This window comes from Dasypus novemcinctus, chromosome 17 (assembly GCF_030445035.2).
Source record: "Dasypus novemcinctus isolate mDasNov1 chromosome 17, mDasNov1.1.hap2, whole genome shotgun sequence".
NCBI classification, from domain to species: domain Eukaryota; kingdom Metazoa; phylum Chordata; class Mammalia; order Cingulata; family Dasypodidae; genus Dasypus; species Dasypus novemcinctus.
The window spans coordinates 55685072-55710160 of NC_080689.1; the positions used below are offsets into that span (position 1 = coordinate 55685072).

Consider the following 25089-nt stretch of genomic DNA (forward strand, 5'->3'; position numbering starts at 1 on the left):
GGGGGTAGGTTATGTAGGGCTTTGCATCCCAGATAAAGACTCCAGATTGTACTCCTAGGCAGTAGGGATCCATCATTCATTCAACAAACATTCCTGAGTGCCAGCCAAATGACAAGTGCCGGTCACTGTGCTTGATGCTCAGGATGCAATGGTGAGCAAGATGGACAGAGTTCATGCCATCATGGAGCTTATATTCTAGTGGTATCAAAAGCTTTTAAAGCCAGGGAATGACAAGGGCCTGAATAAGAACAGCAGTCACTAAGATGAAAAATGAGAAATTGATTTGAAAACTATTTTAAGGTAAAAATGGGCAAGACTTGATGATTCATTGGATGAGGAGGTGGTGTGTGTGGGGGGGTATATGTGATGGATGGTTCTCAGGTTTATACCAGGGGTGTTTGGTGTTATACCTACCAGGATTCAGACAAAGAAGGAGTAAAGGTTGAGTGGAGAGAAGTGTTTGCCTTGGGACTTGTTAAGTGAGATGGACATCTTTGCATGGAGGTGATGAGCAAGTAGTTGGACATACAATCTAAAAAACCAAAGGGGAGGTCCAGAAACTCAAATTTGGTAGCATGTGGGAGAGAATTTAAACCATGATAGTGAACATAATTAGCCAAGGAAAATACAAAGTGGTAAGAGAACTGAATCCTGAAGCGTGCCCAAATTTAAGGCATAGATGATGAAAGGGTTCATGAAGGAAAGATGAAAAAGTCACCAAGGGGTGGCTTTATTCAGGAAGGCAGGGTAGTTTCTGCAGTTGCAGTTTGTTTTTGGGCATATTGGTGGAACACTAACTTAGGATCAATTCAGGTTAGTTCAGTAAGAATTTACGGAGTGCTGAACATGAGCCCTACCATTCCGCTGGATCAGGAAAGAGGAAGACAGAGAAGATGAAGACATCATCCTTGCACTGGAGAAGCCTTTAGTCAGGGGAGGTTGTTGCTTTTATTTCACTCCCAGACACCAATGCACTGACCTTATAAATAAAAAATACGGCTCAAGGAATTTTAGTGAAACATCATTTAAAAAAATACATAAACACCCAAACAACTTATTTTATAGCATTTCTGAGGACTGATAGAAAGAAATGGGTGTATCCAAGCTATCCAAGAGAGAAGATGGGGGCGGGGGACAGGATCAAAGCCAGCTGCAAATATTTTAAGTACATTTAAAACGGTCTCTTTTGAGGCTCTCAAAACTAGGAGAATCATAGGTGGAATTAAAGGGAGGCTTTTTGGTTTATATGTTACATAATATATTTATATATTGACGAAGAAGAACTTCCAGATGAAATGAAGCCTCTAGCTGGTTGTCTCTGTCTCAAACCGATTGTCCCCGTTCATGCCAATTCAAAGTGTCTGGAGGCCCGTTGACCCTTGATGTTGAGCTACAGTGTAGAGTCATGACCTTTAAGGGCCCTTCCAGCCCTGGTTTCCCATCTAAGCCTGTGAACCTCTCCTATAGCAGTGCATCTCAGATTTTTGGAGAAACATAAACCCCTTTGAGAATCTGATGGAAAGAATATTATCTCCAGAAAAAAATGCAAATATGCACATAAACATAAATATTGTTAAAGGAAGACACCCCCCCCCCCCGCCATTCTTCCACAGAAGGTCCTTGGTCTTCACATTAGGACTTCTTGTCTAAATGGGATTTCCAAAGGATGAGAAGAGCCATTGCTTACTCTGAAATTATATACATCGAAGAAAAAAAAAAAAAACCTTAGAGACTTAATTTAGAACCATGACTAAGGTTTGCTATGCATCTAATGCAATGCATCATTTGATTTCATTCTGTCAGCCTTACTTTATGAGAGCCCCAAGCAACTTACAACTTCACAGATATATGTACATAATTATATGCACATATTTTATTTTAAAAAATAATGATGTCGTTTGGCATAACCACATATAGCCTCAGTGATGTGTTATTATAAGGGAAATTCTCTGGTAGATGGGTTTTGGGGGAGCTCTTTCTGATTAGGGTTGTCTTACATATTTATTCTAGAAGAGTTCATGAGCTATTTCTGATACTTAGACTTTAATCATGCTTGATGAACTGAACTGAACATAATTCATGTTCTGTTTTGGTAACCTTGTGGATTTCTTCTAATGCTCAGTTTCATCTGACTACAATGTTCTTGAAATGCTAATACCCAAAATGTTCATTCAAGAAAGGACCACAAGAAGTTAGATTTCATTTCAGAGATTTGCATTCAGAATTCACAGGCCTTCCGGAAGAGCAAGGCTGTGAGAAGCATGAGATTAGGTGGAAAATATTGGCTCCTACCTTTGGTGAATACACAAATTTAAACATATAGGTTGCACAAAATTTGGATAAACTGAGGTGGAATCCAACATTTCTTGCATGAGTGCCTGTATAATGTGGCAATAGCTGTGAGAAAAGAGGAGCCCAGCATCTAAGAGCCAACACAATGAAAATGCAATGAATCGGAATGCCTCACAGATCATAGCGGAATCAGAATTTCCAGCAAGGAAAATCTTTTCATGGTGAATTAAGTGGTGGATGAAGAAAAATCGTGATGAAAAAAGGTAGGCACAGATCACAAACACTGGGCTCAGGGCTCACTGCTGAAGATTTAAGAACCTTAGCTAAAGCTATGCAGAATAGAATGTGGAAAATTGAATTTACTAAACAATTAAGCATTGAATTAATCTACATCCTGCACAGTAGAAAAGTGGGGGAGGGAGCAGAGCAGAGCTGAATAAATCAGTGGAGCTCATTAAAAGATAGTGAATATATCAGGTCTGTTGTAGCATAAAGGAGGACAGTTTCCTGTATAACACGGAATAATTCTTTGGTTCTAAGTCACCTTTTCGGATCCCCAGTCTTAATCAGATTAACAAACATGCTTCAGATAAGGTTAGTCTGTTGCTCTGTATTTTAGCTTGTTATTGCTGGTTTTCCTATTAATTACAAGGCAGATCACCAGTCAACAATAGTAGTGAGGGACAACATAAATAAAATGAGAGTGCCCAGGAGATGTCACTCGCAAGGATCTCATGCATCCTGAAACTCCCACGGGTTCCTGCAGCCTCCCACATGCCTTGCCGGTCTTTTGTTCAATTACAGTTAATGCAATAGTTTGCCATTTTCTCCTTCTAATTATATTTTCAAGTGGGATTTGTAGCACATAGAAAAACATCCTTTTACATGTCGAGGCACCGGGGTTTTGTGCCTGGCATTGTCTGTCCCCTGGGTGCTGTACCATTCTTTCTGCAGAGCTCTGAATAAACAAGTCCCCCTTTTAGAGCTGCAGTTGTACAAACTGAAAATTTATGCATTAACTGTTTGCATTCTGAGCATGTGTTCCAGATTACGTCTTACAGCATTCTTCTGGTATGCTGCAGAATGTGTATTTGTAAAAAGCGCTCCTTTCACAGTTCACATATCTTTCAATCACAGAATCAGCAGATCAATTAGCACTGTTTTTTAGAATATGCATAATGGTTGAGTCAAACATACAAGTGGCGTGTCTTTCTGTGACTTTGTTTAATTTTTCGGGCTGCATCAGGACTCTAGCCAAGAGTATAGGGTTCGTGGAGTGAAGCATCCATTTCAGGAAAAGTGAATCTTGCCCCTTGATTCCTAGATGGCATGTCATGTAGATGGGATCTTACTCTTCTCTCCTTGGGTGTCTGAAGTGTTTTGGTCTTCTCAGCCCTTCTTATCTTCTCCAGGAAGATAAGATACTTTTCAAAAAAAAAAAAGTCAGCAAAGGGCACTTTGATTTTGCTAGGCAGTGTCAGTATACTTTTAATACCAAAGAGGCAGGAACCATGATGTTATGTGACTGAAGTGACGTATACATACTTTACATAAGAGCTCATTCTGTTTTCCCACTGATCATCTTCAGGACAAATTTCACTTCCTAGCCAAGAATCCACTTTTCTGTTTGGTATCCTTCCTTCTGTGCGGGATGACCAGGGATTCACATGGCTGTCTTTGAAAGCTCACCCTAGAAGCTAATTAAAATCTGTTTTTGGTGATAAAGAAGGGTTTGGGAAACGTGTCACCATGGTTGTTTTCCCCAAGAATTTAATTTATTAAATTTTTCCCCCTATCTGAATGTTACTTTCCTATGCACCCAGTGATAAGAAGCAACATCTGTTTTCGTTCAGTAGTACAAGAAGGCTTGGCATGGGACTGAGTGTACATAGTCCGTGTGAATCTATTGTTATTCCCATCTCTTTTTGGTTCCTGTGCCTGGTCCATTTGCCATGTACCATCCAGCAAACAGCTGACACATATGGGCTATTGTGCACACCAGCCTAATTGTAGGGTCTTAAGAACTCTGCCATGTTGTCTTCTGGGATGACTCAGAGGCCTCTATAAACCACGGTGCTCTAGACCACCACTCTTGCTTTGCATTTGCAGAGTGGTATATTGTTGTGCCAGAGGGCTTCTTGATGTTAAAAATATAGTCAGAATCAAGTAGCAGCATTTTTCCCTTCTTTGACTGGAGTGCTTCTGTTTCCCTTGTTAATAAAGCATTCAATTACTTGCAGAATAACTATATAGATAATATTTTAGCTTGGAACTGGAAATTGGCAAATTTTAAATGTGCTAAAGTAGCTTTGAGCTGGAACCACTTTCAAAGGTCTTTGGGAAGGCTGGGGTCATGCTGGGCAGGTGTTAACAGACGGCTCCATTTGGATTTCTGGTTTGTGCCCCACAGCCCTCTTGGAACAGAGATCATGATGACACGGCCTCTACCCGTTCAGGAGGAACCCCAGGCCCTTCCAGCGGTGGCCACACATCACACAGTGGGGACAACAGCAGTGAGCAAGGTAGGAGAGGTGTTCTCATTCTCTTTTGCTACCCGTTTTCATTTTTAAGGGTTGGAAAAGCAGAAATGTCTAGCTGGCTACTATTTATACAGGTTTTCTTAGAACATAAACCCCATATAATTTAGAGACTCATTTCATCTAATTTTATTTCTTGACCCTTTTCTTCTTCTATGCCATTCCAGCTGCCTACCCGCCTGTCACCTGGCCACCTCCATAGTAGGGTCGGTGAATTGACTAAGGGCAAGATTAGAGATGTAGGTTAGAAGGTTAAATGTGCATATATAGCATAATACTAATATCCTGCTATGCAAATAAAAAGTATTATTACTGTTTGCCCTCAGAAGCTTTTCAAAAGATCATGAAGAAACACCTACTAGGATTCAAGATACTTAGAAAGCAGTGGTCCTTTCAGAAACCCATGTTGGGCGTTCCTCTCCACTGGGTTGAAGCCATTCTTTCTAGTTTTACTTACCTGAATGACTTAAATGGTTAACTTCATTGCAAAGCCAGACTAAATGGAGTTAGGAAGAAATGGAAAGAAACTAGATCAATTTAATTTGTGTTGTACTTTGAAAAGCACATACCTGTGCGTTCATGCAGGTGACAATGGATGTGCATGTCTGATGATAGCTAGTAGGAAATAAAGTTTTAAATATAAAGTTAGACTTGAGCAAAAAAAGGTGAATGAGTTTTCAGATGTCTTGTACTACTTTTGATGAGAACTACCACAGTGGATTTTGTGTTCAATTAATACAATTAAAGTTTAAAAGTGTTTTCTCAGTCTGAATATAAAAAGACTGCTCTACTGAAATTGACTCTGACCCTGCAGTAGGAACATACTTTAAAATCTGGTTTTATGATCATGTTGCATTGAAATGCTGTTAGACAACAAGGGAATTTTGTTTTCTAACTTTGGTGGACTATACCAATTAGAATTGCAAAGTCTAGAATGAATTTAACAGGATTAATTTGAAAACAAAAATAGGAGAGCTGTGTTTTTATTAGGCACTTGTATGCTTTTTACACTGGGGATAACTTCTACAAGTAGAATTGTAAGCGTTTGAGACATTTTGTTGGTCAAAGAAAAGTTGCTGACTTCATCACAACTACACTCTAGTAAAAAAAGGAGCCGGAATAGTAAACTGGTTCAGAGCTAAGGCAGCAACAGGTAACTTCTGACCTCTGACTTTTACTGGAAAACGATACGTAACATAAATCCAAGGGGCCTTTTTTCTTTCAAGTGTGTGCATGTATATGTTATGGTGTTGCTGTTCCCAACACTATGGTTAAGGTGGTGTCTGCACTTTCAATATAAAGCCCTACTTTCAGAATTCTACTTACACCAACCATTTTCAAAGAGGTGTAAATGGAATCTAAAGTTTTTTCTTGTAGTCCAACGTTGCTACAAGGAGTCCAGCCTAATGTTTCGGGGCTTTTTGTTTGTTTGCTTTTCTTTTTTATGTCTTGCTTTTAAAAATATCTTTCATCAAAGGGCATGCAGATAGTTCAGCTGCTGTTTTGAGGGTTTACCAACTGCTGAAATGCACTTGAACATAAAATTGTAACAATCTGTTTTCTTGAACACAATCTCAAACATAATCTGAGTGGGTTTTCAGAGGGCAAATGCCTAATACTAGTTCTTCCCCTCTGAGATATTGTACAAGGAATTAGGAATTTTGATGTTTTTTCCCTCCTTGCAACAAGTGTTATCCAAAGGTCAATTTAATAATGAATTTTTTTGTAACCAAGGGCCATATATTCTTCGCATTACTAGAATTTTCCACTTACGATGTTTCTTTTTATATATATATATTTTCACATAAAGCCACTGCCTGGTTATTTTGAAAGCCATTTTGCATAAATTATTTCATTTGAATTATCTCAGTTGAATCTTAAAATGATGCTGGGTGGCAGATAAAGCAGGTCTAGCCCCATTTGACAGAGGAAGGAAATAAGGTATGGAAAGGTTGAGCAACCTACTGAGGTCCCGATTCAGAGTCAGACCTAAAATTCTAATTTTCTGATTATTTATATAAGGCTCTTCTCACCATACCCTCTTCCTCCAACCCTCCGCCCACCAGAGAACTAAAATAAATCACTTCCACCATGATCAAATAGAAACTTCCTGTGCTGACTGCCCCTACCTGCCCTCCACTAGCCTGACGGCAGCTGTGGAGTGGCTGCCCCTTTCCTCTTGCCTGCCCTCCATTGTGGTTTCTCTTTGGCGATGTGATTTATTCCTGCTAAATGCAGAATGATGCCTGGGTGTGTGTCTGCAGCAACTTGTGCACATTTCCATGCCACCCCTGACCCCCTTCTGAACCATTTTCTCATCCCTGAGACCTGTGGAGCCGGGTCTTTGTGCAGTCTTCGGATTAACTATGCACAGTGGCTTTCCCATGTTTTCACTGCCTGCCTTTTCTGGCAGGCATGCATGTGTGAGCCGTGCCAGCATTTGGCCCGTAGTGCATGTCCTAAATAGTTATTTACACAGTTTGAGTCCATTTTAGTCAACTGGGTAAATAACAGCCCTCTTCAAAAGATTTATAAATCCATAAATATGTCTTTATACATACCCAATAGACAGAAATAACTCAGTCTGTCAAGAACATATCCAAAGAGGTGTTTCCCCCACAGACGAGAGTAATACATATTTTAAAACTTTCTCTACTGTATTATTTGTACAGTGTTTCTGTTCCCTCATTCCTTTTCAATTTTCACCACTTCATTATGGCACCTGTGGTACAAAAAAAAGAAAGAAAAGGAAAGAAAGAAAGAAACCCTCTAGGCTGTGGCCCTCTGTTAAGTAACCTGTTAAGTAACACAATGTTAGTGTATAATACGCTACATCTCAACTAAGTCTTGTTCTTTTGGACCTGCAAAGTAAATAAAATCAAATCAATCTTCAGGAAACTTACATGGTCAAAATGCAGTAATCATTCCTCATCAGAGCTCCAGCAGTTTTGAGGATTTTGAGTGCCCAATAATTTGCCAAATGCATAGCTGTTGTGCCTGATGAAATACTTTTCAGTACAAATTTATACCTAAGCATACAAAAATGAATTTTAAAAATCCAGTCCTGGGCATTTAAAAGAGAATATATGAAAGACATGCAGTTAAGAAAATACCCCAAATCTTTATTATTCAGAAATTTTACATGCATTCATGATTTGTATACTACAGCTTTCCCCAAACCCAAATTATTTATCATGACAGTTCTCCTTAGGACTACTATTTTCATGTACTGTGAACCCATGTGACCTCTTGCAGGAACTTGATTCTTTAATTGTGAAACCTCTTTAAATTGGCATCTAAAAGGGCAACCTAACTAACCTCTGTACATTCTCTTCTAAGAGGCGTGTTTGGCTGGGGCTTCTGCTGCTGTTTCTATGAGGCTGATTTTGTCTATTCTTCAACTTCCTCAGAGCACTCTCAAAAATATTTGATTGGATCCTTATTTTATCCGTCAATGAGTTGGTATTTTTCCATTCCATGGGAGAATAAAGTAAAGCTCGGAAATACTGAAGAGCGAGTAACTGCCAGTCATTCCAGAATCTTGGTCTCATGGCTTTGTCACTGCCTTGGGGTGGGGTGTCTCATGATGTGGGGTACACATTGCCAGGGACTTGCCTTCTGCTCTCCTTCCGCACGTGGTTGCCTCACAGACCATGGTTGGGACCTGCTCCAGGAGGTGTTTGCAGTGGGACTTGCGCTCCCTCCTTCCCAGGAGGCTGCCCAGCCTCTCCAGCTCTCACACGCAGTGACAGCTGTGACTGACCACATTTTGAATTAGGGCGTGTCTCCCTTTTTGGTTCAAAGTCAAGAGAGCTGAATAATAAAGCCATAAAACAATACACTCAGGGCTGTCGGTCACTGTAGGTTCTGCCATCCCTTATTTTGTGAATGAGAATACAGAGGTTCAGAGTGGCCAGGAGACTTGTCCAAGATCCCATGCTGGTTGGTGGTGGGAACTTCAATCTGTGCAGAGTGACTCTGGAGCCCAAGCTCCTAACTGCTGCATTTTATTTTGAAATAGCACTTTAGTGTGACTGGGAGTGGAGAAACAGATCATTTGGTGGATGTTCCTTCCTTTATCAGTTCGGCACCTCTTCCGAGTGCCTGCATTGGGCCTGGTGCTGCACTGTGTCCTGGTGACAGGGCAGTGAATGAGGCAGAATGAGTCGCAGCCTCAGGGGGTTTACACTCTGCTGGAGAGTGAGATTCTAGTTTTGCATGCTAAGTAGAGTGATGATTGAGATATTCAAAACGGAACATGGCGATTGATGTGATTAATTTGTATTATGTATTAAGAGCCTATAAGATTTCACTTATTCAAAGATTTATTGAATTGAGAATGGCAGCATAGAAAACAAGTAAGGATATTTCTCTGGCAGAACATTTCCCACTGAAAGCTCATCTTATTTTCCCCTTTTGTGAGGCTAAAGAAAAAGTGTTATTTCTACACTGAAATTTGTTACAAAGCATTTCAACCCTAAAGGACTTCTTTAATGGTCACTGGGAGCTCCAAAACCCACTTATGAACTTCTCCTTTTGGGGCAGGACTCTGATCAACAATAGTCCCCTTGCTCACCCTCAGAAAAACAATACACAAAACAGCATGTTTCTTTAAAGAGGAACAATTGAAAAGCACTGCTATTTCTTTATTATGATGTATCAATAGTTGCAATGCCTCCCCCTGGCCCATCCCCCTCCACACCAGCTTTTGTATGAGTTCAGGCAACCTATAGGCAGAAGGCAATTCCATTTATTATTGAAGGGAATCTCGAGGCAGTTGTTTCAGACCTGTGAAGCCAGCAGGCAGAGCTGGCTGAGAGGGGGTGGGGAGCAGAGCGGGCGGTGGGGCAGGGCCACATTATGTTCCAAATGACTGAGCAACGATTTATATACCAGCTCGCCTTTTACATGAAGAAGAAAAGTAATAACAGCCAAACCAGGCATTTGAAACAGTCAGCTGTCCGATGAATAATGGGATAGGTGGGAAGGAGCCCTCTGATTGGATGTCTTAATGAGCACATTTCGCACAGAGTTTGGGCTGCAGTTCCCCTTGACCTTTGCCCTTTATTGACCAAACTGACACTTCATTTTTCACATACTTCCAATTATGGCTCAGCTTAAGTGTTGCCCTCCCTCTTTTATTTCTTTCCTATGGACAACTTGAGAGTGGTTGAGGCCACAGAAGATATTTTAATTTGAAAAACTACCGTAGCAACTCAGGTTTAGGATGTAATCTGAAACTGCTGTCCCGCTTGCAGCTTTTCAGATGAAAACACAAAGTTAATACTGCTTGTTTAGAAACAGTTTTCCTTCTCTTTTAAAAAAATTCCAGCTGATTTGAAAAACCAAATGTTTATAATAACCTCAGAACCCAGATAATGAAGAAAAGTGTTTTTTAAAATGTTCTCTTTTTTTTTTTTCTTTTTCATTTCATTATCTATTGGTCAGAGCAATTGGAGTGATCTCTGTTCACACATCTTAAGCCTTGAACTTCTCCAGTGACTTCTTGTATTTCAGTGCTGCTGTAATGTATTTTGACTAATATACTTTTTAGGGACACGAAAAGTAAAATATAATTGTGACCACAAGCCTTGGTCCTTAGACCATGCTACACTCGTGTTTTACTTTAGTTATATTTAATGCTGGACTGCAAATTAAAGTGCAGCCTTTGTGTGCAGTGGCAGGCAGAATAGGAAAATGATTTCCTGATGGGAAAAGTCAGGTGTTAAAAAAAAAGAAAGGGGAAGTTATTATGCTCCACAAATTCCTGTTATCAAAAGGTCTATATTATTAACTTATCAAACATGTTGGATTAGATGTATCGACAGAGAATTGTTTTCCCAAGAACACCCCATAATATTCTCACCTGCCCTTTTATTGACTCATCAAATGTGAGTAACAGTCTTCTCTTCTCCATTTCCTTGACTTCTAGCATCAGGAAAGCAGGTCATCTCAGAGCAAAGAAAAATAACTTTACCTTCTAAAAGTAGCAATTGTATGTTTTGGGGCATGAACTTGGCCAAAAGCATTCTCACTGTTAGGCTTATACGACTAGTAAACAGAAGGTCACTTTTTTTTTTCAAACTTAGAACAGTCGAAAATGCATTTGAAATTATTTACACCCAAACAGACGCCCCTCTAACACGGAAGTATTTGCCTCAAAAGTAGATGAAGTGTTACCTACTTTATTATGTAGCCCTCTGGCATATCCATGGCATATTTTTACTATATACAGTAATAAAAGAATATGTAAAAGGCAGACAAAGGTTCTGTCTTTTTCAGTAAGGTGACCTCTGTTACCAAGTAACTGCTTTACTTATGAGCTTATTAAAAACTCAAAAAATGAGCTTTTCATACTTCACAGGCATTGATGTGAAAATGAGCTGTCCTGTGAGTAGTTTTCTTGATCATTTTCAGAACAATTGATTAGCCAAAGAGCTCCTGTCATTAGTTGACATTGACTGATAGCAATTTGTCACAAGCTCTGAAGGTCATCTAGACGGTTGGCATTGCAGCTTGTCTTTGATTGACCTTTACTGATTCCATCCTCATGTGATTGGGTTTGAATAGGTCTGACCCTCAGTTGGGAAAGAAGGCGCATTAGTCGGCAGTGTCATTTCTTATATTTTATTTGATTGCTCATTCTTATTTATGTGTGAACTATTTGTCTGGATTTCTTATTAAATTTTATAACCTAGTTTTTGGAACTTAGAAGGTATAAAACTTGTTAGTGTGGCCTTAAAGTCATAATTCTGTTTTCCCTTTGGTTTGCATTTTACACTGACTCAGTCTGTGGTATCCTAGACCTTGCTGCTGACACCTGGCATTGTCACCTGGGCAGATCCTGGGATTTTGTTGCAAGTGATGGAATGGAATTCTGTTGATGTTGTTTTTGAACACTGACCAACTCCAGTGTGACTTGAAGAACTTCTAAAATTATATACCAAACCTTTGACTTTGCTAGAATTATTATTTTTTTTATCTCTCAAGGCTCATGGGGTATTTTAACAAGTGCATGGTATAGAATTATATGCATAATGCTGCTATGGCAGTTTTTCCTTCAGCTCTACAGTGAAAAGGTATGAAAACATTTTTAAATAGTACCTTCCTTTCAGGTTTACCTAATTGGCTGTAAATTAGAGAAAGCCCCTCTAGCATTAGTCTTTTAGTCAGAGTGGAATATAGTCTCTTGTAGTGGACCCAGAAGTTAATTGTTCACAAAGCTCAGCTCTTTCTTTCCAAAACTGTACCACATTTTCCAAAAATGCATCACATGTAGAAGAACGAATTCCACACTCATATTAATAACATATTACTGCTTGATTTAAGTAATAAAAATAGGGAGCTTAGCATTAAAAAAGCCATGTCCTAGTTTTTAAAAATTACTTAAATCATAACTAAATAATTAACTTAATTAAATAGCTTATTTAATTTAATAATTAAACTAATTGTTGTCTTATTTAATTCCATTTTAAATAAGGCCTTTCTTTTCTCTTATTCTCTCCCACCTTCCCTCTTCTCTTGCCTTTAATACATTGGATTTTAGACTATAAGCAATAACTTGTTTTTCAGGTCAGCTCTTCCAGGCATTCCAGGGCTACCACACACGGCCTGGCACTGCTGAAACCCGCTGAAACATGTGTTTCAGCTTCTACCCAAGAAAATAAACGAGGAGAGAATCCATTGTCCCAGGTGGTGGATTCCTCACATGGTGTCATTCTTGGCAAGGCAGAAGTGAGGAAGTTAATTTTAGGGAAGCATCCATTTAACATAGCCCAAGGAGATAAAAAGAGTTTAGAATTGTAATCTCTTCTGCAGATGAGCCAAAATATCACGAGTGGTGTTTCAGGGGGGAAATGTAAATTTAGAGATTCTAGTCAAATCATCAAAAATGTATTAAGCACTTACTGTGTGTCAGGTGCTTTGTGTGGGGCTGTAAAAATGAGTTAGGTCACAGTATTTCCCTCAGGAAGTTTGTGTGTGCTACCAAGAGCATGGCGCATAGGAAGCTGACTATTCACTGAATACTGGATATTCTTAGGGAGCCGTGAGTGGATTCATTCCACAGCACGCCAGTGACCCAGACATGGCAAGCTCTGCGGTCAGGGCTGCTGACCGAAACACAAGGTGAAATTGCAGAGGGTCACCGCTGTCTCGGTACCCTTGTGACTGCTCTCTGAGGCCAACAATGATCCAAGCTTGCTCTTGAGACCTCCGCCCAGTGCCCCGCAGAGCCACGTGGCACCCATGGCCTCTGCTGCCTGAACCCCGGTGTTGGCATTGCTTTCCCCACCATTAGTCACCTGGCTGACCCATTTCAGTCCTCTTCAGGGGCCCTTGACTCTTTGTGTGTGTCTGGGTTTGGGGGTGGGGGAGGCTCTAGCTGGCTGGTGAAGCTTTCTCAGAGTAATATTTTTCTTAATACATACAATAAACTACATAGGACTACAAGGGAAATTAATTATATTGAAATCCAATTATCAAAGTATTTTTTAAAAAAACACATTTTGACATAGTAATATAAATGCTTCACTGTTAATTCATTAAATAACCAGGTCTAGAGTAGTTCTGTCGTCTGCCATGTTTTTGAAGTAGCGATGAATGCAAATGATGTTCTAAGATACTTGTAACAACTGTGATATGTAAGTATGATTTCCTCTGGTGACAGAGTCACAGGTCCTGCTTATAGTTCTGTAAGTCACCTACACACATACTTGAATGCTATTTCTTTCCCTTCACATTTTATGGGTCCTCTGAATTCTAACCATAGGCCCCTTTGGGGAGTCAAGGAGGTCAGGTTAAGATCTTCTAACCTTAATTCAAGCATCATCTCCAGGAAGTATTCCATGAAGCCCCAACTTGGAGGAAGGGACCTTTCTGTGCTTTCATAGTACCTGGTATGAAGCTTTACCTTATACTGAGATGAGCTGTCCATGCATGGATCAGCCTCCCCAGGAAGCTCCTGGGAAGGGGCTGTTTCTTCCTTGTCATTGGCTCTCCTGTGTCCAGCACAGTTACAGACCCATGGTCAGTATTTATTAAAGAAGACCATGAGCCCTCCTATCCTCTCAAACTGCGATTGTCCTCCATTCCCCTGAAGACTGATTTCTTCTGGGTGCCAGAGAGCTAATCTCACATGGCAATTCAGGCATGGAATTAAATCCAATGTGTCACTGTCTTGGATCCCATAGATTCATTTTAACAGGGTACTCAAGGAAATGCTCAAAGGGCTGTTTCAGAAGGTGGTGGTAGATGGGTTTTTGAATGTTCCTTAAATCATGTCACCTGGGTCATTCCACACTTGGGTACCAACCTCTGCCCCTTAATGAGTGGGGGACTGGCAGCAGCATTTTAGGATCTTTCCAGGGATCTTGGGGTTCAAGATAAATTCTTAGATAGGACCTTGCAGTAACTGTGCTACCCTGGAAGTATATTTTATGTCTGTGCCCTTCCTACCAGCAGACATGATTTCATCAGGACCTCCCCTGGGATGTGAGATTTAGCTCTGCCTTTGAATTTGTGTTGCTCACCAGTGGATGCTAGCACTAATTAAGGGAAGTAGTAGAGGTCTTGGCTGTTGGCCTAGCAAAAACTAACCCAAAAAGTAAATTTATGCCAAACCTTTTTCTTAAGAAGAGGTAGTACGGGGCATTGTCTACCACTTGTATTGATTGGACCCAAAAGTGTAGTTGGTAAGTTGCGCTCTGCTCAAGTGTCCGACTTTGTGGATTAGTTCAGTCTTGCAAGTTAATTTTCCGTAATTAATTAACCTAAAAGCATTCTGTTTGGTTAGTACAATTAACTTTGTCTTTCCCCCTTTTACCCATATCATCCCATAAGATTTCCCTCTTAGATATAGCTCACCTTCTTTACTAATCATGAAGCAGAACTTCCATATCAGTAGAAAAAGAGAACATGGCCTAGCAAATCTTAAAGTTTCTTCGCAATCGTATTTTTTAAGAAAGGGAGAATTGAAAAGTAAATGCAGAAAATATTGAATTTCCCAGTAGACTTGTTGCTAGATTGTTAGCGTTTGATCAATATTGTCCCTTTAACAACTTCCCTTGTTTGGGTATGAGTCTTTCCTTGAGTGCCCTTATTAAAATGCATCTATGAGAGCCAGGACAGGTAGCACATTGACACTGTTTTATACTTTGACACCTTGGGAGAAAAGGATATATCTTAATTTTAAGATGTATTTACATTTCTCCTCTCTCTGCTTCTACTTGAAGAAAAGATTTGAGGTAATAAGCAAAAGTTTATAATGAACTATGGGATAAAAAAGTAGATGAAGGAATCAGAATGAAAGGAAAATAAATAAGAAGCCCGTCATTGGGGTGGTACAGAACAATATGAATTACAAGATCATGTACAGTTGCTAGAAGTAGGCAGCTAATTTGGCTCTGAGTTTCCTAGTAGGCAATGTGAAGAACCAGACGCAATGGATGTGTCATGATGATGGGGGAGAGTGTTACTGTGGGGGTGGTGGGGGCGAATGGGGACCTCATATTTTTTTTAATGTAATATCTTTTAAAAAAATGAATAAATTGAGTAGAATTTGGAAAAAAAAAAAAAGAAAGAAATATAAGTAGCAACAAGATTTTACAGTGTCCATGGAAATTGCTCAGAAGAATCCCTTTGACTGGAGTCTAGACCTGAGAGAAATTTTCCCACATGTCTTCACACAGGGAACCCATCCTCAACAACACCTGCATGACTCCTCTTACTCCTAGCGCAATGCTGCAAATATGACTGCCTGATAAATATTTGATTGGTGGATTTGACTAAATGTCTGGATTCATATTCAGCCCATTCTAACTTTGTTAACGCCTTGATATCTAAGTCAGCCTTGATTTTCATGGTTGAAACAGATTAAAGTCTGTTTTAATATGACCCAAGTTGTTGATTATTTCATGATGCCACGTGATCTTTCTTCACCTTTACACCCCCTTCTTCTGACTATGGCAGGTCAGCTCCATTATCCAGTCTTTTCTGCCTCCACCTGAGTCAAGGAATGGGCATGAGAGTGTGTCCCTGAGCTTGGTTATTGCGTCATATTGTGGATTTGAAGCTTATGAGTGGTAGTACTCTCACAGGTAGCAGAGGTGGAAACAGAAATAGCTCCATTCCTTAATTTAATGAGTATTAATTGAATGTCCATTCTGTACCAGGCCCTGTGCTAGTGTCAAAGCTGGGTTTCTGCTGTTAAGAAACTGACAGTCCAGTGGGGGGTAGACAGTTACACCTGAGGATTAAGTCCATGACTAAATAGGTACAGTGTAATTTGGAAGTAGAGGACCAGCCTTAGGAAGCTGGTGAAGGTGCAGCTGCTGCCTGGCCTAGGTCCATTCCATGACAGGCATCCTGCATCAGTCAAGGCACCCTTTATCATCAAGCCCCAAGGGGACCTCTCAACATACCCCTCCAGGCAACTGCTACTGCATCCCCCCAGTTAGCCCTGGAAAAATCTGCTTTCTCTTTCCCATCTCCCACCCAGCTCCCCCAGGAGGGGTGGGGATGAGTCTGTGATGGGAACTGGTGACCAGTGTTGATGATGAAGGGCAAAGAAGAAGGGCACATGGGGCAAAGAAATTCATCCATGGAAAGGTATGAAGGAGGGAGAAAATGGGACACTTTGGAGGTTTCATGTGTGCCTCAGAAACAGCAGAGAGCAGTGTGCGGGCAAGGAGGCAGCTGCAGTGAGGCTCAGAGGACCAGATCTTGGAGGATCATGGAAGTCATCTTAGGCTTGTCTTTTGTTTGGAGGCAGTGACAAGTCATCGGAGAATTTAGAGTAGAGTTGGGGTATGGTGAGATCTGAGCGAAGGGGAAATCAATGCAGACAGCAAGACAGTTATTCAGAAATATTGCAGATCTGAGCGAAGGCAGAGAGAAGGGACTGAGAGAGCAGCTTTTGAGGAGAAAGACTTGACAGACTGAGAGATCAAATTTGTGTGAGGGGCAGTGTGGATATGGAAGGGTCTGGGGCCACTCCAGGATTTCAGATCTATGGTCCCACCCAGCATGCCCATTGCTTAAGTGTAGCCTCACCGCTCTAGACGTGGGAAAAATCCAGCTAGTCCCTGCTGATGGTGACTTTTTCCCCACACCCTTGCTTGGCGGAAGTGACACTTTTCCCACCCCTTCCTGAGGATGGCTCACAGAAATCTGGTCACTGTTCTCTCTCTCTGTCTCTCTCTGTCTCTCTGTCGTCTCTCTCTCTGTCTCTCTGTCTCTCTCTCTCTTATCTCTCTCTCTCTCTCTCTCTCCCCCCGCTCCACCCACCCTCCCCACCCCGACTGCTTTCCCTCTGAGAAGGCTCTGACACTCCATGGGGACCAGGGCTTGGGTAGAAAGGAAGAGGCCAACCAAGCTATCATGGGAATTTGGTGACTCATTTCTTCAGTTTACTGCTCTGAAAATGAGGTGACTTCCCCCTTTGCTTGACAACTGATTGATGAGCATTTCCTGAGGATTTGCAGACTGGGTGTTTTGCTTCACGGGCCTTCATGTTTATGGGCTCCCAGAGGATTGTCGTCCTGGTGTGCTTCAGCCTTTCCCACTTCCTAGGCTGCTAAATCTCCTTTTTATGTAGAATCTACAAATTACCTGCCCAAACCTTAATCGAATCCAGGACTGGAAATAGTATACCTTTGTGCCTGCTGATACAACTCTGTTTACATTCACTTTTTGCCAAAATGTTAAAGAATACAAGAATTATTTTTACTGAGACACTATTTAATTGACTCCAACACTGTTACCTGGCACTTAATAAGTCTACCTTGAAAGTAGTCTTTGCAAATAGTGTACTTTGATTTGTGTGCATGTAATTTCTTGTTTTTCTGTTTTCACTTTCTCTCCCAGGATGTGGATTTATGTATATTTAGGAGACTTGTCCTTTACTTTGTTTGTAGATATCCTGATACGCTCGATAGAAAAGGAGTCAGTTTTGGAAAACATTAATTGCTCCAGTAAGTGATGGAAGGTTAATAAAAGTTACAGAGCAAGAAGTGGAAGCATTACTTTTAGAGTCCAAGAATATTCCTGGGCCCATTTTTCATAATCGAAGCAGAGGCATAGGTTTGCATTATGTGGATCCGAGGCATCAGGTCTTAGATCCTAGTCGTAGTCCTTAGATTTATTTTTCCTCTTTCAAATGGAGGCAGTAGGTTTAACATGTCTTACTTTGCAGCTGGAATAGATTCTGTTTCTAGTCTGTAAGTGGAATATGGCATGGAGCCATGTACTGCTGGATCTGAATGCATCACTCCTGTTGGTATCAGTGAGTTTTGTGATGGATTGGAAAGGAGTACGTGGTCTTTATTTCATATATCTATCTGTTTCTTTAGAATTAAACATGCTGAACGAATTCTAAGACTTTTTCAAGTTAAAATGAAGTGCCTTCTAATCTAGCAACCATGCTGGCTTAAAGGAATAATGCAACAATTCCAAATAGACACACACACATAACCGTAGAATTGGTTTTCAGGCAGAGAGAGGCATCTGGGCTCAGGAACCTGGCTGGCATAGTAAAGAACATGGCTACATTGAGCTACACAAAATTGCCTTTAAATAGAAAGATAAGAGGAGAAATCCTTTTCTTTGGATGGTACACTGCTCATCATGGTACAGCTACTGCTGGTGGGAAATTCTAGCAGAGGCCCTCCTGTACTTCTTCAGTCTTCTTACCCAGAGGGTGGGAATCATGTGGCGATATTCATACAGAATTGACTGATGTTTGCATCTATAAATAAATGTACTTAAATCATAATTGTTATAACAGGATTGCTTGATTACCTGGCAATGGCCTTGTTCTGAGATAGCTTCTGGATCACCTGTTTGTTGGGAACATTTGACAGACCTCATGTTTTTATTACCCAATTGAATGTCAGTAGCAATTGCAGCTAAAGATAAACAAAAATGCAAGTACTTGTTGACCTTGACTTTTTTCCACAAGAGATTGGACTTGATGGCTCTATTGCTGTTGAGCTGATAAGGGTTATAAACAGTAGTTTAAAGAAAATGTTTTATTCCCAGAGGAAAATACCCTATTTGCTGTGGGAAATGGCAATAGACACATACCCTTTGCCAGATTTTCTTAAATCACCTTTATTTGGGCTGTGGGAAAATGATATGGGGGAAAAACTTTTTTATGACTCTAATGTGCATTTGCATAGATTGTTGTAATTTGTGAATGGTGTAGTCAGTAGATTGACTCCAAATGTAGAAGAAGCCAGTGTTGTTTCTATGAATTTTGTTATTTAGTAATATTTCTTTTGAAACCATCATGTTAATATAATATTATGTTTCAGAGATGAAGATCTTGTTAAAAAAAAATTCAGTAGATTCAGGTTGCCAAAATGCTCCTTCAGCTTCTAATTAAGAATATAAAAGTGTGGTTGGTAGTGTGGTCTCACGAGGGGCAAAGAAAGAGGTAATTGACCTGGTGAATATTTATATGGGGCACTCCAGAAGTGGGTTGGGAAATGTGGCAATCAGTACTTTTCTTTGGCCATAGTCTTTAGGTCTAAATATCAGATTTTAATCATTATTAAATTTAATATTTCATATTTCTTGGTGGTACATAAAGCCTAGACAACCTGCCCCACTTGCTCTTAAAAACCCCACTGCATTTTTTTTTTTTTGGGGGGGGGAGAGGTGCTTTGGTTCAATGCCACTGGTTTCAATTTTTGCTCTTAAAATGTTGTTTTGGTGCATAGTGTAGTGATGGCTAAATTGATTTCTGTGCATAAACGGTGGCCTAGATTCTTACCCAGTGGAAATCCATAGAATTAAGAACTGTAGGTTTCTGGAGTGGTAAGAGGTAAGCAAATGATTAGATATGCATGCAGAGAAAAAAAATTGAGATGCTCATAGAATGAAAATAAGGGTCTATATAATTTGCAAGTTTAATGTAAATGTAAGCCACTAATACAACTAATAATTTAATGCTAATATTGTGAGGGCAAGGAAATGTAATTCTAATCATTTCCTATTTGGTATGTTCTCATAGAGTTCTTGGCAAAAATGTACTCTAAGACTGTATTGAAATATTTCCCTGGCTTCCCAGGATGAATATGTCATCTGCTAAAACAGTGGCCCTTATGAAACCCTCTTGGATATTAATGACTCAAATTTCCTTCTAGACAGAATTTGTAGAACAATTTGAGATGGCAGAATCTAAGCCAGAGTTTCTTTCAGAGAGATTTAGAACACTGGCACATTATGGAATCTATCCAGCAGGTATACAAGCTGAGGTTGGCCTGCCATTTTTAGTAGTCATTAGTTCTGTTTAATAATACAGAATATTTTTTTTTCTACAAATATTTGAGCTTTTAATCTATTTCTCAAAGAATATATTTTCTCTCAAAGATATCTCCGATTAGTTTTAGGTACATTTTCTGAGAACAGATCTTTGAATTAAAATTTTAAAATAATTAATAAAAGCCATGTGATATATTATATAATCAATAGGGAATTTCTTGCTGTCAAAAGAACAAAAACAAGAACAAAATAGAGGGATTCCTTTCTCCCCAGTCTCCTTTTGCTAGACCCCATTTCTTTACTTGTGAATTTCTTTGGAGAATAGCTGTTTGCTGACCTCTGCTTTTCCATGAAACTTTTGTAAAGTGCTGTGGAAATCTTTGCATTGACAGATGCCATTGCACGTTATTATGGCATCCTTTACTTGATGAATGAAATTGGGAAGAGATTTTTTTCTGACATGTCATACCCTTTTCCCTCCAACAGAAGGACTGTAACCTAGAATCTTTGTTTCCAATAAAAACAACAACAGCAAAAAAACCCACACATCCGTAGGATTACCGGTGATTCTCTGGTTGATCCATTAGAAACGAGCAGAGAGGTGAGGCAGCTGCCTCTGGCGTCCTGGCCCTTTGCCGCAGGAGGGCACAGGACCCAGCCCAGCTTCTGTCCCTGGCATGGGGGAGGGTTGCGGGAGGGGAGTGTTCTCCGAGTCTTCCTAGTAGTCTCAAAGGATGTGGCAAGGACACAAATTGTTTGTGGCTGGCTCTCTATTCTGGTGCTCTGAAAGACTTCTGTGTTTATCTGAACTTTCCCGAGCACCCGTCCCTGGGTGGCCACCTCCCAGGCCACTTTGTGGGAAAATTTTCTTCATGGTGGATGAGATGGCATTTCTTGTCACTTCCTCAAATTCCTTCCCACTGCCTATCGACAGGGCTCTGTACTTATCTGGGTTGAGCTTCAGTCAGTCAGAGCTAATCCAGGTTCCTATGTCAGAAGAACAGGATGACTGCAGGGGTGCTGCCATTTCTTGGTCTGTAGTACGGAGGATTGGGGTCTGGGGGGACAGAGAGAACAGCACAGGAGTTGGGTGCCATTGGCTTAGTCTTCAAACCTGATACCTTGAGTCTCCTTCCTCTCATCGGTCTTATTTCACCATGAGGCTGACAGCATTATTTAACGTGACGTGGAGTTGAATGTAACTTTTCCAATTCTAAGCTAAAGAAATAAAGACATCTTTATCTGAGTTTGGTTTCATTCCTTCTACTGAGGTTTGCCCTGACAGTTTTGAATCTGTTAGAGGAAGTCTTGTAAATTGGAATTTAGAGGATCAGAGATGCTTTTACATGGCTGTTTTGTTCTGATTTCCATTATTTAACAAATAATCACTGAGCACCTACTGTAGGCCAGGTACAATGCTAAATGATGGGGAAATCTGGAATAAAAGAACAAACATTTTTTCATGCTTTTAGTTTATAAAATATGTCTACCCATATTAGTTTGTGAGCCTTGTACCCACCTTGTAGCAGGACAGTTATTTGGTCTCCATTTTATAGATGGGAATTGCCTAAGGTCCTACAGGTTAATGTAAGCTGGAGAACACCAAAATCAGGGTCACTCAGATTGTTCTACTCTGACATCTTCCTTTTGTACCAAGCTAAGAAGGAGCCAAGTCACTGATACCTTCCTGATCCACTTACTTCTTTTATTTATTTATTTATTTTTTTTATTTCTCTTCCCTTCCCCCCCACCCAGCCCCAGTTGTCTGTTCTCTGTGTCTATTTGCTGTGTGTTCTTCTTTGTCCACTTCTGTTGTTGTCAGCAGCATGGGAATCTGTGTGTCTCTTTGCTGAGTCATCTTGTTGTGTCAGCTCTCCATGTGTGCGGCGCCATTCCTGAGCAGGCTGAACTTTCTTTTGCGCTGGTCAGCTCTCCTTATGGGGCGCACGCCTTATGCGTGGGGCTCCCCTACGCGGGGGACACCGCTGTGTGGCAGGGCACTCCTTGTGTGCATCAGCACTGCGCATGGGCCAGCTGTTCACATGATCCACTTATTTCTGCAATGTCTCCACCAGTTCTGTCTCTCATTAGGAAGAGGGAATAGAGAATGAAATTAGGAAGGAATTTTGGAAGGAAGTGATCAGGCATTGCTTAGCATTAGAGTTAATTCAATTTATCTATTTGTTTGCTCATTCATTCACTTCATTTATTCGTTCGTTCATTCATTCACAGAGTGCCTACTATAATACCAGGTACTGTGCTAAATTCCAGGATTACAAAGAAGAGTAAAACCATTCCCTGCCCTCAAGGAGTTTACAGTGCTGTGTTTGTTTCTCCCCTAACCCCTGAGTTAAGTTCTGTCTGGGACAAACAAATGTCCTAATGCCATTCTCCTCATGAGTTACCGACTGTCTCATTAAATGCAGTTCCTGCTCTTCACTAATTTTCAGGAATGAGGGGACTTCAGTAAATGATTAGAACTTAAGTAGTCTTCCATTGGCCTCTCCTCAATGGCTTATAATAAATCTGGAGTTCTGCATGAGATAATTTAATTCCTTTGTATACCTATAAGATGGAAGGTACTATCAGCACCTACTTTCAGTGTCATTATGAAGATTAAATGAGTTAATATATAAAACTTAGAATAGTGCCTGACATTTAGTAAGGATTGCTTATGTATTAGCTGCCATCCTCATTGTCATCATCATCATCATCATCATCATCATCATTTGGTTTAATTTTCTTTATGGAAAGAAGAGACACTGGTTAGCTCTGTGGCTTATTTCTGGGTATGAGTGATGGAAAAACGAGGAACTGAGACTCTAGTACTAATCTCAGATGTGTCTTTGCTTTACAATGGAGATTGTTTGTCTGCCCTTTGGCATTAGCAGAGAGGGCATTCTAAACTGGTTTTCATCAAGATTTCCACTCATACAGGACTCCCTTCTATTGTTCATCACTCTCCAATGTCCCAAGTCATGAGTCTATTACTTTTAGTCAAGGAAGCAAAGATGGGGAAGCAAATGACTGTGTAAGAAGAGAGTTAGGTTGCAGATGTGACCATTCTTCCACAAGGCCTTTGACCCACCAGATTCTTTTTAAAACAGCTGCTTGTATTCCTTCTATTTCACTTATTAAAGTATCTGTGGAAAAAACGAGGCTTGCAGTATCAGTCAAGGTCAAGTATCAGTCAAGAGATACGTTAAATGGCGCATCTCTTGCTGTTGGTTGGACTGAGGTAGGGTTGAGTGGCCTCAGGGCCCTGAGGTGGAGTTTCCTCACAGGAGCAGGTTAAGATGGCCAATGAATGTGCTGACTAACAAAGTTTCTTCTCACATCTCTGGTCTTATCTTGTCACAGTTCGCTTTGGTCCTTGATGAAGCTGTTGGGCAGAATCAGGTCTTTGAATTCCAGGATGCCATGTACTCAGTAAATTTTAAGATATGGGAAGACAATCCTTAGTAATACTGATCATCTTTACCAAATATTATATGTCTTGAGGACTAGGTATAGCAATCGCAGTTGGTAAAATAAGCTTCAAACTATCTCTTGGCTATTGATAGTGAGTAGGGAAGATTGATTCCAGGAAGCTATGGGGAGGTAAAATTAGTTTTATAGGGAGGTTTTGATGGGCTCATAGCAAATCGACTTTACCACTTATTTCACCTACAGAATTGCTGCAGGTGCTGCCTCCCACTTGCATTCTCCCCCACATCATTGCACATGTCTCTTCTTGCTCTTCTTTATGTGACCATCTTTGCAGCTAGTTATGGTGATAGCATGGAGAGCACAATTCCAGTTTTGGCTATTTTAATTTATTTTCCTATTCCACTCTCTCAAGATGGTAATATGCTTGAATTTTTGGTATTAGTTGCAAACCCATCCTTTTCCAAGGGAGTGGAGGTGGTTTCCGAAAGGTTAAATATGATCCCCTTCCTTTTAAAGAGAGGAATCACCTGTGCTTTTGGTGATGATTCTGTTTTATTGTGGCACAATATGGTGAAAATATTGAGGGGTTCTTACTTCAAAGTCTATGATGTTGCAATAGCAAATTAAAAATAGAGGGCAAGATTTGTGGAACATTGCTTTTTATTTTATTTTTTTAAGATTTTATTTCTTTCTTTCTCCCGCCTCCCTCCACTGTCTGCTCTCTGTGTCCATTTGCTGTGCATTCTTCTCTGTCTGCTTGTATTCTCATTAGGCAGCTCTGGGAACCGATCCTGGGACCTTCTGGGAGTGGGAGACATGCTCAATCTCTTTCACCACCTCAGTTCCCTGGTCTGCTGAAACCCTTATTATCTCTTCTCTGTGTCTCTTTGTTGCATAATCATGCTGTGCCAGCTCTCCATGTGGGCCAACACTCCTGCGTGGGGCAGCACTCCACTCAGGCCAGCACTCAGCTTGCCACATGGACCAGCTTGCCTTCACCAGGAGGCCCTGGGTATAGAACCCTGGACCTCCTATATGGTAGATGGGAGCCCAATTGCTTAAACCACATCTGCTTCCCTGGAACATTGTTGTGAGGTTCTTTTTCCACATATTATTTGTTAGCATTTCCTCAGCTTTTTATTAGGAATATTTTCTACCATATAGAAAAATAGAATGAATAGGACAATAAACACTCATAACTTATCACTCACCATTCTGTCTCAACATTTGTTAACATTTGTCATATATACTTTATCTGTATATATGGATATACACACATATGTACGTGAGCTAGCTTGTATGTGTGTGTAAAATAAAAAGAATCCATAGATTTCTGAGGCAACAGATATATTATCTCTATTGATATTCCCCTTCAAAATATTGAGCCATCACTTTTCTTTGGGTCTTGGAAACAAAGGCTGAGAATGCAATTGTGCTTGACTCTGTGTGAGCATTAGCTCATGGTGATCAGGTTCTATTTTAAATACGAATTTCTCTGCATTTCACAATGTCTAAGAGGCGTGGTGGTGGACTGTGAGCAAGCTGTCCTTGGAGTCTGGTCCAGGCC

The 25089-nt window shown here is 40.4% G+C and overlaps 1 protein-coding gene across 2 annotated transcripts in view; it reads left to right on the top strand.

Annotated features, from left to right (window-relative positions):
- The window catches only part of MEIS1 (Meis homeobox 1), a 132174-nt gene that overhangs the window by 24496 nt on the left and 82589 nt on the right, over positions 1-25089 (top strand). For both annotated transcript variants that reach the window (XM_071208873.1, XM_004449180.4), the window contains exon 7: positions 4703-4814. In XM_071208873.1, coding sequence (XP_071064974.1) covers positions 4703-4814 — 112 coding nt within the window. The remainder of the gene's footprint in view (positions 1-4702; positions 4815-25089) is intronic.